This window comes from Symsagittifera roscoffensis, chromosome 9 (assembly GCF_963678635.1).
Source record: "Symsagittifera roscoffensis chromosome 9, txSymRosc1.1, whole genome shotgun sequence".
Classification (NCBI taxonomy): Eukaryota; Metazoa; Xenacoelomorpha; order Acoela; family Convolutidae; genus Symsagittifera; species Symsagittifera roscoffensis.
In genome coordinates this window covers 19,459,889-19,479,134 of record NC_087070.1, presented here as the reverse complement: position 1 = coordinate 19,479,134, position 19,246 = coordinate 19,459,889, and the positions used below count along the sequence as shown (strand labels likewise).

Genomic DNA, 19,246 nt, shown 5'->3' with positions numbered 1-19,246 from the left:
AGTAAATTACTTTATAAATTATTTCCCTAAAAGCAGTAATTCTAATAATGATGAAAATTTGTAACTTAATTTTTCCCCAAAAAACTAGCAGTAAAATTGAAATTCTATGTAGTAAATTAATAAAACGAAAATGCAGTACTAACCTTTTGATATTTTCATTCACTCGCACACGAATTCTATCCAAACTCGCACAGCTCGCCCACGAAGAATTGTTTAAATAATGAATTTCAGTTTTAAGTTTTCACACTCAACAACTCTAACACACGATAACAAGTTTCAAACTTTCCTTTAACCCGGTTGGAAAGGAATTATATACTAAACAAAACTAACCAACGCAGCTTACTAAACACCACAAATCATAGAATAACAGCATGACTAAGGAAAGGAAACCAACGGTACCCAAACCGGATTAACCCAGTTTAAAACTGGATAATTTATTCTTTTGAAGACTATTATAAAGTCTAAGAAAGAAATAATAAAACACAAAAAAGTCGAAAGACAAACCCATACCAAAAACAATTTGATTTTTGAAAAAAGGACACAACCAACGAAACATAAGAAAAACCACAATAAACCCAACATAAACGTTATCACATAACAGGACCTCTCACAGAAACCGCACGAAATCATACTCCCACTCCTGGCCTAACCCACCAGAGAGGTCGTCCTGAGCATGCTCTATAGCCGGCCTAACCCACCGCGCTACATCCACGCTTTGTGACCACACTTCTATTTTTAATAAGAGGTACTCAAGGGTGAGTAACTCTTCAAAATAACCGAACTAAAACAAAAAGCTTTTGTGAAAACAACTAACCAAAATCATAATTAAAACACCGAACTAATAAAAATTTTATAAAATGTAAATTATACCTTGCAGTATATAGATCAGCATACAACACCAAAGACGAATATCCAAAGACAAAAGGACCCCACTACACTCGAAAAAGAATGGCCAACCACAATCAATATGCCGTCAACAATCATAACTCAAAGGATTTAGAGTACGACTTGACTTCGCAGAAAAGGACTTCATTGAACTAGACCAATGACCACCTCGATGTTCAAGTATACGTACAGATCCGAGTAACCAGGCATCCCCTCCACGCACAATCTCCACGCCATTCCCGGACTAGGTTGAACACAAAAGAAGTTCTCTACATGAAACAGAAAAACCTGTCATAGCAAACCATTCTGAAATCAGATTTGAGTTTGTTGAGAAAACCCAGTCGTTGTCATAAGAAGACATAACGATTGATCCTGGAACTTCTCTAACAGGAGAACCCAGAAGAAATATGATGTTCGCCAAATACCAACGTTCATCATCCATCCTTTGAATTGCAGAAAAACTATTCTAAAAAACTCTGTAAGACCCGGATGGGTGGAACCTGATCTAAACTACATTTTATGATTGGATAAATTAGATATTTTACCACTGTAAAGTATTTAGTATTAACCAATCATGATCCATCTAACTAACAACCCACTTATTTGTAAGTGCTGAAATTACTTGTAATTTCAGCACCAGAGAGATTTGAATTTAACTTAGAAATTAGTTGCCTCTCCAAGAGAACTTCAGCAGCCGCAATAAACCAGTATACCCTAGATCTATTGAGCCTAGCAGAGACTAGTTAAACAACCTGAGACTAGAATAGTATAAGAGTAAGATTAGGATCGGTATTAGACTAAGAAGTTGCACGAATCTATCCGGCCGAAAATAAGATAGCGTGACGAGCAGACGGTGTACCCTATCCGAAATTACTCTATGAGTTGAGACCATCGGTTATAACTCAAAATTCTTGACAATTTTTCAACAATCCGACCCTCTCCAGTACCCTCCTCGTTAAAATCCTAGATCCGACCCTGATTTAAAACACTATAACTGATTTCCTCGCCTTTAAACTTGAGCTCGCGCCTGATTACGAATTAATCGGTAGAACAAATGGAATTTTATGTCATATTACAGAAAGTGGTTTAACATACGATGATAGTAGTTTGTTAGGCATAAGACTGTTGAAAAGACTTTGCCGATTCATGTATTCATGCCGAACTTAGATGATGTCACACTGCACGACGAATATCATCTATTCAGACAACTACACGGTAAGTTTGACTGCAAAACTGAAATCAAAACAGTTTATCAAGCTTCAAATAACAAAATTGTTTAGACTTTTTAAAGTTTTCTCGGTATATTATTTGTAAAATAATATCAAATGCTGTCTGTTGTTCATTCTCTAAACTTATTTGACGAGCTTCTAGAATTGATTAAACATTTTTGATTTTTGTTGCCCAGACAAAAATTTCGCCCAAGCCGTCAAAATGAGGAGAATTTCTCTCATTATTGTAGAACAAGTTGATCTGCTCGACCACAAATCCCTGTCGGACCATCGCATCTCGAATCCAGGGCTCCGAAATCCACACTGATGGATATTTTATATCAATCTCTCCGAATATCCAAAGACAAAAGGACCCCACTACACTCGAAAAAGAATGGCCAACCACAATCAATATGCCGTCAACAATCATAACTCAAAGGATTTAGAGTACGACTTGACTTCGCAGAAAAGGACTTCATTGAACTAGACCAATGACCACCTCGATGTTCAAGTATACGTACAGATCCGAGTAACCAGGCATCCCCTCCACGCACAATCTCCACGCCATTCCCGGACTAGGTTGAACACAAAAGAAGTTCTCTACATGAAACAGAAAAACCTGTCATAGCAAACCATTCTGAAATCAGATTTGAGTTTGTTGAGAAAACCCAGTCGTTGTCATAAGAAGACATAACGATTGATCCTGGAACTTCTCTAACAGGAGAACCCAGAAGAAATATGATGTTCGCCAAATACCAACGTTCATCATCCATCCTTTGAATTGCAGAAAAACTATTCTAAAAAACTCTGTAAGACCCGGATGGGTGGAACCTGATCTAAACTACATTTTATGATTGGATAAATTAGATATTTTACCACTGTAAAGTATTTAGTATTAACCAATCATGATCCATCTAACTAACAACCCACTTATTTGTAAGTGCTGAAATTACTTGTAATTTCAGCACCAGAGAGATTTGAATTTAACTTAGAAATTAGTTGCCTCTCCAAGAGAACTTCAGCAGCCGCAATAAACCAGTATACCCTAGATCTATTGAGCCTAGCAGAGACTAGTTAAACAACCTGAGACTAGAATAGTATAAGAGTAAGATTAGGATCGGTATTAGACTAAGAAGTTGCACGAATCTATCCGGCCGAAAATAAGATAGCGTGACGAGCAGACGGTGTACCCTATCCGAAATTACTCTATGAGTTGAGACCATCGGTTATAACTCAAAATTCTTGACAATTTTTCAAAAATCCGACCCTCTCCAGTACCCTCCTCGTTAAAATCCTAGATCCGACCCTGATTTAAAACACTATAACTGATTTCCTCGCCTTTAAACTTGAGCTCGCGCCTGATTACGAATTAATCGGTAGAACAAATGGAATTTTATGTCATATTACAGAAAGTGGTTTAACATACGATGATAGTAGTTTGTTAGGCATAAGACTGTTGAAAAGACTTTGCCGATTCATGTATTCATGCCGAACTTAGATGATGTCACACTGCACGACGAATATCATCTATTCAGACAACTACACGGTAAGTTTGACTGCAAAACTGAAATCAAAACAGTTTATCAAGCTTCAAATAACAAAATTGTTTAGACTTTTTAAAGTTTTCTCGGTATATTATTTGTAAAATAATATCAAATGCTGTCTGTTGTTCATTCTCTAAACTTATTTGACGAGCTTCTAGAATTGATTAAACATTTTTGATTTTTGTTGCCCAGACAAAAATTTCGCCCAAGCCGTCAAAATGAGGAGAATTTCTCTCATTATTGTAGAACAAGTTGATCTGCTCGACCACAAATCCCTGTCGGACCATCGCATCTCGAATCCAGGGCTCCGAAATCCACACTGATGGATATTTTATATCAATCTCTCCGAACTCGGGAGTTGAAAAGGTTTCTTCCAAAACGTCCTCGACAAGCAAAGCACCTCCGACAGTTAGCATGTTGTTGCACCTTTTCAAAAGCTCCTCGTATTCAGTCAAATCTTTCGTACCTTCAGAGAATGTCCATTCGGAAGTAATGATGTTGTAAGGTCCTGATGATTCTACATCTGAAAGGCCTTCACTGAGGCAACTGAGGTCAACGTGAGATACTTTTCTGCATTTTTCACGAAACGTCTCCACGAAATTTGTACTCTTGTCGCCATACACTATCGACATGAATTGAGGCCAATTGAAGCGTCCCTTTTGCTCTGAGGTTGTGGCAGAAATGAGGTCTTTGAGGTAGTTCCGGTTGGACTCTACGTAATCAGAGCAGATAATGGATTCCACTTTTTCAAATGCTGATATGTACATAACGTTTCCTGTTCAAACAAAATATATATATCTACGCCACCTTAAGTTCTATTTTACACCATCATTTATTTCTGACCCCCTAAACTGTTTCTAGTTAAGCGTCACTGTGGACCAATTTTGAGGGGGCTGCAATAAGACACAAATGTAAGTGTACCACAGAAGGGTCCGGTGCCGATGTCGAGGACCTTCACAGGAGCCTGCATGTCCTGTAGTATGTGTTCTATGTAGAACTTGAGATTTCTGATCTTGAACCGTACACAGCGGATAATGTCTTCCTTCTGGTGGTCGTCAAACTCTCGACTGGGTTCGAACAGGGGGTTTTTGATGGAACCCGTGATCTAAAAAAGACGTTTGTTTAGAGTATTTCATTCAGTAGAAAATTACCTTGAAGAAAACCCTATTTTACTTTTGAATAAGGTACAAGTGCGATAAAGTGATCCATGTTAAAAGCAAGTGTGAGAAAGGGGTCCCATATCACACTAATTTTAAGCAAATACAGCAATTAATTAATTTATATGCCCCGGTCGACGGTCGATCGTTGCAAAACTTTTTCTCATTAGTAATTAACCTGCCCATTTGCGCCAACTTATTCGACTTAAATTGACATATCCTCGAAGCTATAATCGAACAAGTTTGAGGCACTCTTTTTCACATAAAAAACCCGGGTAGTTTCTTGGGAAACTAACCACAATTGTACCTTGAAAAATTCACGGTAGGTTCAAGTTTTCAAGGACGCTTCCTATTTAAAAAAAACTGGAACTCCGCCCTCCACGAGTGTTTCCTCTCTTCGAATTCAGTTTTTCAAACTAATTCATTTTTTTTTGACCACCTAAAATGTTTATAAGATTACACAAAGGTTCATTGAAATTGAAGGAAACTCCATTATAAAAAACAACTAGGAAGACTGAAAAACTGATGTAGAAATTTTTTCCGATTTTTGCAAACGAAAAAATACGACAAAATTTTACTAAGATAATTATAAGCATAAATTAATCATTAAAATCTTTTTGAAGATACCGTTTTACTTAGCATGGCGCCATAGTATTGTTGCAGATATCCCTCTTGGTCAAATATCTCTCCATAGTTTGCCTGCGACTCAGTGAACGATTTTGTCGTCACGTGCTGTTTGTCGACGTCCGTCATTTATCACTAATGAAAAATGTCGTCAGCAGTCAGATACAATACACGCAGAAGAGTCAAATATACTTTTCACGACATAAAATATTAAGGGCACCCGGGTCGAGGTGAGCGATTTATGTTTAGACCGAGGCAACGACCCGAAAAAATAATTCTGTACACAGTAAAGCTGACTTGCTATGCAACAATTGAAAAAAATAAAAGCTATATAAAAAAAGTCGAATTGTTAAAAAATATATCTATTCAACGCAGCGCGTTGTGGTCTAAATGCAAAATTAGTGAATTAAACTGTAAAAGAATTATTGTGATGCAAATCTCGTTATTTTAATAAGTCTAATAAGTCAAGCTCTAATTAGTCATAATACAGAATGTATGCATTTGCGCTTGTTTTCAATAATTTCTGGATTACTGCCGGTCATTTGACTACTGCCAATAACACAATGGTTCTATTTCAGGGGGACCTTTATGATAATAAAAACAGAGCTTGAAATTGGAAAAAACGGCCACCAAACGCTCAGATCAGAGGTTCAATAGACTCATTATTTTTTTTTGAACTTCGGGGACTCATTATTTTTTTTGAACTTTTGAACATCAAGGGTTTTCATTCATTTTTAGAAGAAACTTACAGAATATGAGGCAGGGTTTTCATTCATTTTTAGAAGAAACTTACAGAATATTCTTAGTGCAACTGTTAAAAAAAATGTTAGAAGTAAATTCCTGGCAACTTGTTTTTTTACCGTCTTGCCTGCTATTTTTTGCAAGTTTATGGAGTAAAATGATTTGTAAAATGGTTCAATTGGCCAATTACTGAGTAACTTTCAATGACTACAAAGGCGCGCCGGGTCTATTCTGTTATACGGCCCAAAAGTACTCTTTGTGCCATTGTGCTCGAGTCTGATTGACTGAAAACAGACTGAAAACAGAATCTGATTGACTTTCAATAAAAACAGAAGCAATTGATAGTTTGCTATTTTGGGCCGTATAAAACTTTAATACGGCCCAAACTTGACGAAAAAACTTGGTGCTCCAAATAGGCTCGGCAAACAATCACACTTGCGATGACAAGACAGCTTGTCTAAGTTAAAACTCTAAGTTGAAACTTGGAGAAAACAAATATACAATTTTATCTGATATTTTGAAGTGGATCTAAAATTGATCTGTCTCCTCTTTATCAGCTCGAGTTTAAGCACCTGCTGAAATGTGTCAATCAAACCAGTTTCTCTTGATTTTACTCAAACTTAAGCATAAAGTTAATCCACATATGTAGAAAGCAATTTAGGTAAAGCTTTATCAAAAATGGTAACTTGTGAACGAAGATCATTTTTTTCCTTAATGATATACCTTGATGTTTTTGATTTTTTATTAGGTGATAACGACTATAAATACGGACTTTTTTAAAACAAATTATCACTCTCATCGGTTTTTATAGAAATTTGTGAACCAATTCTCTTGCTGTGCTTCGATCTACAACAGTGGCGTTAATGCCCGACCAATGAAGAAAAGCAAATCTTTGGATCTTTCGAAATCCGAGGAAACAATTGCTGGGCTGCCACGCAGAAAATGCCATCATAGATGACAACGAGGTGAAGATGAAAATATGTAAGGATACTGACACAAAAATGATCTCTTCGAGCATCTGGAAGAGGCTTGAAGAACATTCTAAGATGATCTGCTTGGAGCTTAGAGGCACACGATGGACACCGTTTCTATCGCAAAGGACCAGCGTTGTGTGATTTGATATGGAATGACCGAATCGAATCAAAACTACCTTATAAGAAATGGTACGATCAAACAAGGATTTCGGATTCTATGGACGTGATCTGGTACCAACCCCGTGTCTGATACACGGGTTTTCAGTTAAGTTACCGGTAGTCAAAGGTTATAAGGCCCAGGTAAAACAACAGTTGGAGGTTTTTTTTCGGCACAGCACGCAAGGTTTCATTTTCAATGCAAGATCCAGTGAAAGCAAAGTTACACTATATGATCAAACTCAGTGTATTCGAACCAGTGCAGCCTAGATAAACTAATGCAGATAAACTAATGCGGCATAAGAAAAAAGTCGATTTGAATTTTCTGCTGACTTCAAAGTTCGTAACAATGGCAAAACAATGGACGAAGAATAGCCACTACCCGACATCAAGACAACTTTCACAATTTAGAAGGAGCACAGTTTTTTTTGTAGAAAACTGAATTCTCAGACGCCTACTACCAAACTGAGCTAGATGATTATACAAAATAAGTGTGTACATCCAATACGCAACATAAGTTGTTCAGAATGGGCCTATCTTGACAAAAAAATTTTCCTCGGAGTCTCAGAATTGCATTCAGTAAGCACTCAGTAGAGTCAGCGGTGAAACCATTTTCAAGACAACCTACTGGTCTACGGAACAACAAAAGAGCAACACAAGAATTTATGCTCGCAGAGAATCTCGAAACAAAAAATGAACTTCGCAAAAAATAAGTCAAATTTAAACTCGAAACCACTTTGGAAATTTTTTTTCGGGCTTTTTATTATCAACTATTAAAAACAAGCATTAGTATTGGCTGTTTGCGAAAAATCGGCGCCAAAACACACCTTCGAAACACAACAAACTGTTTGTTTACGGACTGCCAGTTTCTGCGGACTAATGATACCGTTATTTTCTAAGTTAATGACTTACTTTGCTAGATGATTCAGTAAATTGCCAAAGCGAAATTGGCATGAGGAAAAATTGAACATGCTCCCTTACTTTTTGGATAGAGTAGTGACGGTGACCTCCGACTTATATGAATAGACCATTGATGGGATTGTTTCAAAACAAGGTCACTCTATGAACTGCGTTTCGAGGAAGCTATCAGCAGCCAACCCGAGCTACTCTCTTATAGAACCCAAATCTTTGTCAACTTCTTGCTTGGGTGTAAATGCAATCTGCAAACTAATCGCAAAACCTCGCAACAACTCTTTGCTTCAGTCGATGATTTACCAAAAACTGCGTCACCCAGAACAAACATTTGGGCTTTAGCATTAGGATGGCTCGACTAAAAATTGAATAATTTTTATCTCATGCGGATGTTCTAAGTAGAATGCGTTTTGACAAGACAAAAGATCAAAAAATCTTTTCCTTCCGATCGACATCTTTTTCTCAGACACACAGACGGTTGATGTAATTGTTCAGAAGATGTGGATGATGTTCAGAAGACTAATCCTGGAAGACAGGCAACAAAAACTGCATTACAAATTTTTGTCTGGCGAAATGTTTGCCTGACGAAACACAAGATGTAGAAAAAATTCTCGCTAGAACTCAGTTCTGCCAGAAGAACAGACCATAATAAGGAAAAATCGTATCAATGTGAACAAAAACAGAAGTCTCTGAACAAAACCATAAGGTCACGGTAGAGGCAAAAATTGGCTACTTATAATGCTGACGGTCAAGTAATTCCAATTAGCAGTCTTTGCCATTTTTGAAGTACCAAAAACGGCAGTCTGACAGCGAAACCAAATTTGTTAGCAGTTACTTCAAAAGCTGTTGCAAATCTCAGGGCGTACGCAGAAGGGAACCTCCGATCTACCACCCATGATTGATTGGACTGGTCAAAAGAGCAGTCCGTACAATCAAGCATGATATGAAGGCACGGGGCAAATATTTCATTCACTCACCTCTTGTTTCTTCAACATGTGCAAATGACTAATCGCAACTATTCAAAACCAAAATGATCAAAATGAAAAACAGCTGCAGAAAGTAGTTTTGGACAAAAATTCAGATTGCCATCAGTGTTAGATATTGGCATATAATGTTCAAACCAAGAAAAAGACCGATGGAAAACCTGCAACTTATATCTTTCAACATGGAGTCAAAAACAGTTTGGATCCAACTCCATGAATCGGAAAGGACAGTTTTCCTAGCTTCAAGATTCAACCAAGAGACCGAGAGCAAAGGATTCATAGACAAAACGAACGAAGCTGGAGCTTTTGAGATACCTGTAAAAAAACAGTAGCAAAAACCGGTTCAACCAACTACTGACATCGACACGTCTTCGTATAAAAAGAGGGAGGTTGTGATGACATGAGAACTCAGCCAGGGTAAAATTTTGTTTTATTTTGGAAAGAGTAAATGTACAATAAAATTGCAAAAAATTGTTTTCTTTAGAACGCAAGCGACAGATCTATCTGGCTCAAAAGTCAGTTTAATTTAAATTAGAAGTATTTGTTTAATTGATAGGTCGTTACTATAGATGTGAAACAAGACTGCTCCTATTTTAGGGCAAATTGGCTTACAGCAGTTTTTGTTAAGAAACTTTTGATTAAATTCCTCAAGGACAGTCAACATCGACAACTGAATATTGGAGATTGAGTCGCTTAGGAGTTTTATGACTATTCAACTCACCTGATTTCATTTTTGAAGGCGGGACTAATTCGTGCTACGCCTTAAAATCTCAGTTTCAGTACCATATATATAAAGTCTTCAAATAATTAAGCGACAGTTTTCGGTGCGCTCAAAGCGCATTTAGGATATATTCGAATTTTTGGAACTTTTACTTTTATTTCCCCAGGCTTGAAAAAGTAAAGTTATATGACTCAAGCTGTGCGAGATTATCCTTTTGAGTTTATGTTTTGCTGGGTTCATAAAAGGCAAATATATGAACAAAAGTGAGTACTGTTTCTCTGACAGGTTAGTTTTGACGGTAAGAAACGAAGGAGTTGCAGTACGGGTGACGCTGAAAACATGTGTGTGGCCAAGCAGGACTAACTTTCTGCTGGTGTTGGCACGGCGAGGGAAATAGAAAGAGCTTGATAGACAAATATACGATTGCTATTTCCATTGCAGAGTGTAACCGGCAGACTGACCTCCACACTAGGAAAACTCTAGTCATGCAATTTCCTACTATGAAGTTTGTATGACTCGCTTTTTTCAAAAATAGCGTTTTTTCATCAATACAAAATTAATAAGCGAAGGGTTTTCAAAACTGATACCATCAATATAATGGAAATAAAAATGATTTCAGAGATTAAACAAGACTGCTCGTAATCAGGGCAAACCCCTGAATGATCCGACTGGTCCTTAATTCATATTGAATAGTTTTTTGGAAAATAAAATATTGAAAACCTATACATTTGGACATTATCAAACTAAGTTTAAAATTTTGAGTCGTAAGAAATTAATGCGACCAATTAGCTAGCCTGAATTCAATTTGGAAAAATTTTGCTGGGATAATTTGCCACGCATAAATAACTCTTCAAAGCGCGCATAATTTAGTCCAGAACATGACAAAGTTGAAAATTTTCGAACCCCCAGAACTTTTAAAAAACAATCGGAGGTGAAATATCTTTTACATTTGAACTCACGAAGTCGCTATCTTCAGTGGGCCATAAAAAACTTTTGTTGAAAAATGTTATTTTGATCGATTAAAAAACCAAACCGAGCTTAAATATTCCCTTTTCTTCAAAAATCGGAACAAAACTCCAAAAAATTTGATTACACAGTTTTTCAAAAAAAAAAATGCTCGTTATAAAATTTTATACCATAAATTTTTTGTGAATAAAGAATTTTTTTGAAAAAATTCAAAATTGGAAAGAAAAATGTTTCCTTTGTTTTTCAGTTGCACAAACACCAGTTACACAAACGAGTTTAAACATTAATTTTTGTTAATATCAGTTCACTTTTTTGGCTAAGAGGAAGGCTAATTCAGAAGGACAGCAAATGTGATATATCTGTCACAAAATACGTAATCAACTTCTAATTTCGAAACTTTAATTTTCAGATTTTCTGGCGGAACAAAACAAGTCTTTCAAAAAGTGTCAATGATTAATTCAGCTTGAAATTTTTTCGAACAGCAATACATTTTTTCAGTTTATTGTGATTTTTAACTTTCTTCCAGCTGTCTATAGCCTATGTTTTGGAAGAAAAAACAATTTGAAACTATAGCAAAAGAGATTTCCTTTTTTTTTGTTTTCACTGAGGGAAGTTTCGAGAATCTATCTATGGCTAAAAGCATGTAGATTTTTTTTTCCAATATGATTTTCTATTGGCGCCGCGTAATCTAATTGTAGTTCCTGGCCCGGCTGCGTAAGCAATGGTATTGGCTTCGATGCGTTTTTAGGAATTAGATATTTTGCCTTCTTGCCGTATCTGGTACAACTACTGCATTCTTCCGCGAGATTCACTATGTCCTTGTCCATATGAGGACACGACTGGTATCTTGAGACTCCCAGCATCGCCTCCTGTATTGTGTGTCCTCAGTGGATTCGTTTTAGTTGTGCCTGTCGCAGTTGTGCAAGCACGGCCAGTCGATTATCGACTATCCACCAGGATGCAATCGTCTTGCACATCCATCTGGGTACACAAAGGGTTTGTATACGGTCCCATTAATTCGAAAACTTGTTTGTCCCCTCGTTCGATCTCACTTCTGAGCCGATCCATCCAGGTATCTTCCGATGTTAGCACTGCGAGGAGATTCTTGTCGAATAGTTTCGAAAGGTTGTGCAGTGTATCCTCCACTGACTGCTTTCGCGGCTCTTAATCTTTTCGGCTATGTCCACTTTATCGAGATGGATCGTTTGTGCGAAGCGCTTGTGCATCTTCAATATCTTCTGTGGTCGTGAGGTCAATTTGGATCACCTGCACGTCATTCAGCGAAACTTCTTGAGACTGTGCGGGTGATATACTGATTGGAACTGGGGAATTTTCTTCCGTCGTCGCCGCTGGTTCACGTGTGCTCCTTGGCGGTGTACTTGACTCTCCCCAGATTAGCTGCCACAATGAGAGGAGTCTGCTGTCAGCTTCCTTTTAATGCTCCTCCGACAATTGTCACCTTACTCCAGACTGTTGGCGCGTCTCACTCTCTGAGCTGTCTCTATTTCTTTGGCTCCCTCGAATGATTTTTCGCGTTCTCTGTAGCGTCTCTGTGACTTCTTCCATCTCTGCCGGATCGTTTGTCTTGTTAAGGGATCTGTTCTACCGCGGATCCACTGAGCTCTCCTCCCTTTCTTCACCTCCTGTAGTGAGTCCGACCACCAGACGTACCATCAGTTAGGGTAGTTTCTTTCGCTCATTTTTAATTTAATTTTTTATTCGCTGAATTTTGGATTGTTTTTTCAGTATTTCTTGTCAACTGTTTGCTGGGTTGAAAAAAGAGAAAGTGTTTAATTTTGTTAGAGATCTGCTGTTTAGCTGTTTGTTCGGACGGTAGCGGAAATTGATTTATTTCGTTCCTGTCGAGCATTGTTCGTTTTTGACCGCTTTGGTTACCATAGCAACCGTGAGGGGAAGAGTTATGTACTCCTTTGTTCTAGAATGTTCATGAACGTTTTCGTTCCGGGTGAGTGGACAATACTTTTCAAGCCTACTGCTCATGCAGTCTAAAGCTTTATTTGTGATTGGAGTTAATTGTTGCTACAACAAACTTTTTGTCTAGTTCAGATTCCTGCCATGGATCATTATGCGGAGCTCGTGATAAATAATCGACAAAGCGCATGTCCTTGCCTGGAATGTGACAAATTTTGAATTGATAGGGCAATAATCTATCTACCCGAGATTGCTACGTTTTGTTTGATTTGTTCCCATCCAGGGCTGATGTTAAGGCTTTATTATGATCAGTTGCAAAGATGAACTCTTTTCCTAGCAAGTAATGATTGTATCAAACAACTGCCGAAAAAAAGAAGGAAAAAAGAATTTTGCTGAGGTTTTTGACAATTTTGAGAAGCGAGTAGGGGATGAAAAGAATCTTTGACAAATAATCGAACAACTTTTAAATAAATTCAAATTGTCGAGAATAATTAAAAACTTTTTCCTGGTCAGGAGTATTTCAGCCGTAAGTTTTAAGATTTGATATACATTTTTCTGGTTTAAAAGTAAACTCTTTGATTGAATAAGTTTTTCTAGAGAGGTCTTTACTTAACCGGATAACAATATGAACGTCCGAAAAAGAAATAAGGGTTAAGGTTTATTTCATCAGAAGGAAAATCAAGTGGATTTTTTCTTTTTTTTTGTAAAAGCACTCGAAGAATTCATTTTGTGAAAATTCTGGACTCTGATTGGTTGTTCTCAAACAAACAGTTTTAGGATAAAAACACTAAATTTTTCTTGATTGATTTTGGGCAGTTGACAACGCGAGTAACTCTAATTCATTTGTGGAGCATTTTTTTCTTGTACATTTAGGTATCTGGATGCGAAAGAGATTGGAGCCCAAGGCCCCTCATCTGTTTTCTGCTCCAGAGTGGCCACCATCCATTGTGGCTGGCGCGGCTTCTAACCCTTGTATTTCTATTTGCATCGCAATAATGTACCCATGAGATATTAGCAAGTGCGTTTTTATGGCTTCGCACGCGGCTGTGTGTTCTCCACCCGCCCCACTCAAATTTTGTCACTGGCACTTTCATATTTGTTTTTGGTTCCCTTAGGAAGTGGTCGAAGTTTATTTGTAGGCTTGCCGCGTTTGGAAAAAATTTCGATAGATGATTTATACTACTCAGGAAGGATCTTAAATGTTTAAATTTTTTTTAGGTGTGTTGAGATTTGGAATAGCTTGTTTTGTTGAACTTTGACGCAACCCCCGAGTCCGATAGGTGATGGCCTAACCAATCTACTTCACGTTTTAAGAATTCATTTTTTGAGTTTTTTAACGCCAAGTTTTCATCGTTCAGGTTTTTTATAGAACTTTTTTCCAAAAATTTGCTTGTTCTTCACCTTTTGACACAATGAGAATATCATCCAAAAAGCAGAAAGTGTTTTTTGCATGGTTGATTGTTCTGTCCATGGCTTTCTGGAACTCGGCTTACTTGTCTGCCAACTCATAAAACCCTATTAGCAACCTTTAGGCTCCCGTAGCATTACCCCCGAAAATATTAAAATTGCACAGGCGGGATGTATCTGCAGCCAGTTTAAATTGGCTATACGCAAAGCTTAGGCCCAGCACCGTGAATTAAAGTGTGCCCTCCTTGTTTTCAGTAACAATTTGGCTCACTCCATCTATAAATTTGTCAACATTCGGTAACTGATTTTATTTTTTGAAAAATTGCGTGTTGATCGGTTTTGTACCTTGTGTAACTTTTCTCGAACCGTCTTTTTTTTACTGTTATTACAATTGGGGCAATGAAACAATCTCTTGTACACATGTCTAACTTGGTGATATGACCTTCAGTCAAAAATTTTATAATTTCCGCTTCCACCTTATCTTGTATATGGATTGGTATAATCCCTTTTTCTTGAATCGGGCAAAGTGGGTATCTGAATTTTGATCTCACAATATGATTTTTAGAATTTCCGTGACTTTCGAATAAGTCTTTGAATTTCGTTAAAAAATTGTTTTCCCAACCTTCTGACTGCTCACACAGTAGAACAACAAACCTTGACAGTTCCCTTGGGGCTGGTTTCCCAGTGGTTGATATCCCCACTTTTCCTTAGAGGTCCAGACCCATTAAACATCTAATTCTGCGTTCTGTTACCAGGAACCTGGCTTCTTTCACCTCCCAGCCTGCTGACCGTAGGTTTTTTTAATGCTCCCAGAATCAGAATAGGCTGTTTCTTGTAGTTCACAAACTGTGTCACCAGATTTAATATGTCTGCTGTTATAAATCGTGTTTTCTTTGATTTGTCCATGATTTCTTTTGTTATCGCCCAGTATAGAAAAAACACTGGGCTTCCCGTATCCTCGGCTAGTTGTATTATCTGATCATCTATTCCTACCATGGCCTTGATTGACTTTACCTTGTTTGACGTTGGGTCTCTGAGAAGGTTTTCACTTTTTTGTTTTCTCATTTGCTCCCACTTTGATGGTTGGTTTGTTTCTTTTATTCTCTCCTTGACGCATCATGATATTCTTACCCCCTTTGGTATGTATGGCTATATTGAAATGATCTCAAATTGACTACAGCGTTCAAAGGTTTCCATTATTAGATTATGTTCCTCTTCAGATTTTTCAGAATCCTCCGTTATTTCGCTTACTTGTTGGCACATTTTTGCGAAATGGTTAGGTTTACTGCTCTTCTTGCATGTTTTACCCATAGCTGGGCAATGGTTAAAGTGTTCCGGTTCAAATGTGCATCCACATCTTTTACAGGGCTTTGTTTGTCTATTAGAGGGTGTGGACCTACTGCTATTTTTTTTTGTTGTTGTTGTTTTCACGTTTGAAAGGTTGTTTTCTAGTACCTCCATTCCTAGTTCCTACTGCCAATACCGGCTCTTGCTTGAATTTAGTTCTTGAATTGTAGTTGGTACTTGACCCCGCAATGGTTGCTGCGTTCATTTCTTGAAACGCCATTGTGGCCAGCTTGCTATGTTCAAATGTTATATCTCTTTTGAAAACTTACCCTGGTGCGAGTGTTTCGAAAGTCAGAGTATCTTGTAGAGACATGTTTTTCATCTTTGATATAGACAAATCGCGAAGGATTTCATCCTCTAGGGTTCCCAACTCAGATCTTTCTGCTTGTGCAGTTAACGCCGCGTGGAGTCCCTCTAGGGTCTCTCCTTGTTCCTGCATTCTCGTTAAGAGTTTGTACCTTCCATATGTTACGCCTTACACTTTCTGGAATGAATCCGATGCTAGTTCAATAATTCTTTTAAAAGACAATTTGAATATTTCCACGTGGGGTTTTTTGTAAGAACCTCTTCTTCCCTTTAGTTCCAAGGGAAAGAAGTAGTCTGGATACAAGCTCCTTTTGTATTTCGTTTTAATAAATATTGTGGCCAACCTGTCTTCCTCGTGTTCTTCTCTCTTCGTTCTCAAGTTTCACTCCGTCTCTCGCTAATTTGTCACTGAGATCTCTGGCTGCTCCTGCAGTCGTAACTTCCTTATCTCTCGCTGTTTCTGGTCTTGGTGGTAGTTCCTCCAGTATTTCTTTATGGTCTTCAAGCATAATTTCTGGATTGACATTTTCCTTGCCTGTGACTGCCATTAGAAATTGCTCTAACCAAAATTTAAATTGCCACGGAGGATCTAGATTCGCTAAAAGTTCAAATTACTGGTATTCCCGTATCAGTGCGATTGTCCTGAACTGAGAATCCTGCTGGCTGCGCCATATAAGATCCTACGAGGCTATCTAGATAGAAAACTAATTTGTAAATCCAAAGAATTTAATTGTTAATCGAATTAATAGTTTTCTCTGTGAGAACTGCTGAGATCTACGTATATTCATGTTAGTCTGATCAATTCAGCGGTGTACCGAAGGTTTTAGGTACACTGACCTTGGTCAATGGTATAATATAAATCGAATAGTTCAGTGACGGTTACATAACGTTACTGCTATTGCAGTAGCAGTTTCACACACACATTGATTGTAACAAGTTGAAAAGTCCATGTCATATCAATTCTGCATCATCTTTATTTGTCATTTTTCAATTTGCTGAATCAAAAAATTAGCAAAATAGTTATAACAGAAATTACCAGTTAGAATTAAGAACAAAATCTTACTGAAAAAGTAGAAATGGTTTTAGTTAATTATAAATAATTACTTTAAGCTTACATCTTTTATCAACATATTTTATAATTTAGATTAGAAATAACGTTTTTATGGATAAAATTCCACCCACATGATATAATAAATCTTCATATAGTTGAATTGGAGACCTCCGAACAAGTTATTTGATGACATTGACCGTTGCTGACCATAATTAAGTTAACTCACATCAACGGTAATCGATTTTTAGATTTAAAAAAAGAAATGACTCCACAAAATGAATGATTCGTGAAATCCTAAAAACTAAGATCTATGATACATATCAGAAATATAATGCATCAAAATTGGGAGGTCACGCAAAAATCAGAGTCAATTTTAAACCTACTTCAAATCGAGTTCTTAAAACAATTTTTGTTGGTACCTGGAATTTTTGTTGGACTCTGATTATAATCACACACACATGTATCATATCCTCCGCCCGATTGATACCTCCCTTATTTCGATAGGGTGCATTGTGTTTTTAACAAAAAATTGAAAGTAGACTATATTCTGTGGGCGAGAATAAAATTGTTTTGTTTATGAAAAATTGCATCTAATCAGTGCAGTTGTAACCTAATTCAATCGTTGTTTGCTGAAAACAAAATCAACAGAAAGTAACTAATATTCTGCAGTAGGAAAATAACAAAACCATACAAATCTGCTCGTAACAGGTTAAGTTCTTTTTTATTCGATAGCCATTTAAAATGTCTGATGTAGTTTTGGGTATTTATTTTTGAAATGTTGACATTTTGTTGTTTTGAAAATTTTTTATCCACACGCAATGTCAAGTACGAAACAATATATAAAGAAAAATATACAAAACGAATTGAGGTACAGTAATTGAAGAATGTTGTCCAAAAAACTGCGTTTTTTTTAATATTTCTTCAAAACATTTAAAAAATACATCAAAGTAGAAGAAGATAGCCCTTCAAATTATAAGCATCAACCTCTCATTAAAAATATTTGTGCAATAGTTGAAGTAATCTCATAAAATATGTAGCAATAATTCCTCAAAATTGTAGAAACACTTCCCCAAAGTAGCAAAAACGCTCCTTCATAAAGTTAGAAGATGTGTACGCATGAACTTCAAAAAATTTATTAATCCCGGATTGAGATTCAGTCCCAATATCTGCTCATTCATGTTTAGATTGAGCCAAAAACAACACAGCAAAAAAATAAGCTCGGTAAGTTAGGAAAGCAAATTTTTTGGTGCTCATCTCAGAGTTAAAATTTCGGCTTTTTAAATTCAACTCTAGTCATGAAATGAAGAGAGGGTCTGAAATTTTAGTTTTATGTGTTATTCTCATGAATAAAAGCGCGTATCATCATAATAATTTAGTTCCTGTGAATCATAGAGGACCTTTCAGTAGGCATAACAGTCCTGTCAAGGATAGTCCGTCTCCCCACATTCCATACTGTGTAATTTTGTTTAGCGAAGCTTTTTTTTCGCGTCTAGATCTTTCACGTGGAAACACTATTGCAGTCGACATTGGCCAGGCTGTGGTAGACCTGAAGCTAGAGGTTAAGTGAGAGACCGTCCTCACACACTATCATTGCCATCGCATAGAATCGAATACACGATCTGACGATTTTAGAGTGAACGCCTTACCACTATGCTAAGTGCTTCTATAGAAATTTTAAATCACTGTATATATAGTTTCAGTCACATAATGAGATGAAAAAAGGAAATATTCCGTTCTGTCCACCCATCTAGTGAAATAGAGCAAGTGAGTGAAAAAAAACTAGAATGAGAATGGAAATTAAGAAGGTTCCCAATCTTCTAACCACGCGTCTTTTGGATCTCTGGATCTCTAGTTAATAGCCCCACGTTTTCAACCCAAAAATCAACCCAACTACAATTTCAACTCTTTCCAATGCAATTATTAGAAGCAAAATGAAATTTACTTGCATTGAATTTGAGCAACAAAGAACTTAATATAACCGAATTGGACTTAACTTGCGTTGTGCAGTTCTAACAAAATTTGCTTTACCTGGTAAGTCTAGTTGCCAGGGAGATGTTGTCTTTTATGGGCTGAGCTGTGACGATGACAGCTACTGTAGGGGTAACACTATTGTTCAGTTCTTTGAAGTTTTTCAAAATATAGCTTTGGGTTTTCAGGTACAAATTTCATAGCTATATTTACCCTTTTTTCGAAAAAAAATTTTGCCTCCGCTTACTCAGCTTTCAAGGTTTTATTTTTTTGAGCCATCCCAAATTCTTCAATTATTATAACAAACAGAGTTGATCAACAACGTTTCAAGTTTAACGCAGTAATTGCTCGAGCAAAATCTACA

The 19,246-nt window shown here is 37.0% G+C and overlaps 1 protein-coding gene across 1 annotated transcript; it reads right to left on the bottom strand.

The window, feature by feature from the left end:
• Positions 1 to 3,472: 3,472 nt before the first annotated feature.
• On the bottom strand, positions 3,473 to 5,848 carry LOC134854174 (uncharacterized). The gene is made up of 3 exons (XM_063870323.1): positions 5,422 to 5,848; positions 4,559 to 4,742; positions 3,473 to 4,412 (listed from the first exon to the last, which is right to left on the bottom strand). The coding sequence occupies exons 1-3, from the start codon at positions 5,545 to 5,547 to the stop codon at positions 3,802 to 3,804; spliced, it is 921 nt and encodes a 306-aa protein (XP_063726393.1). The 5' UTR covers positions 5,548 to 5,848; the 3' UTR covers positions 3,473 to 3,801.
• Between the last annotated feature and the right edge of the window lie 13,398 nt (positions 5,849 to 19,246).

Coding starts and splice junctions, on each gene's coding strand:
- LOC134854174 (XM_063870323.1), bottom strand. CDS start 5,547: ATGACGGACGTCGACAAACAGCACGTGACGACAAAATCGTTCACTGAG. Junction 4,743..5,421: donor GCGCCATGCTAAGTAAAACG/GTATCTTCAAAA, acceptor CGTCTTTTTTAG/ATCACGGGTTCCATCAAAAA. Junction 4,413..4,558: donor CGGCACCGGACCCTTCTGTG/GTACACTTACAT, acceptor TTGTTTGAACAG/GAAACGTTATGTACATATCA.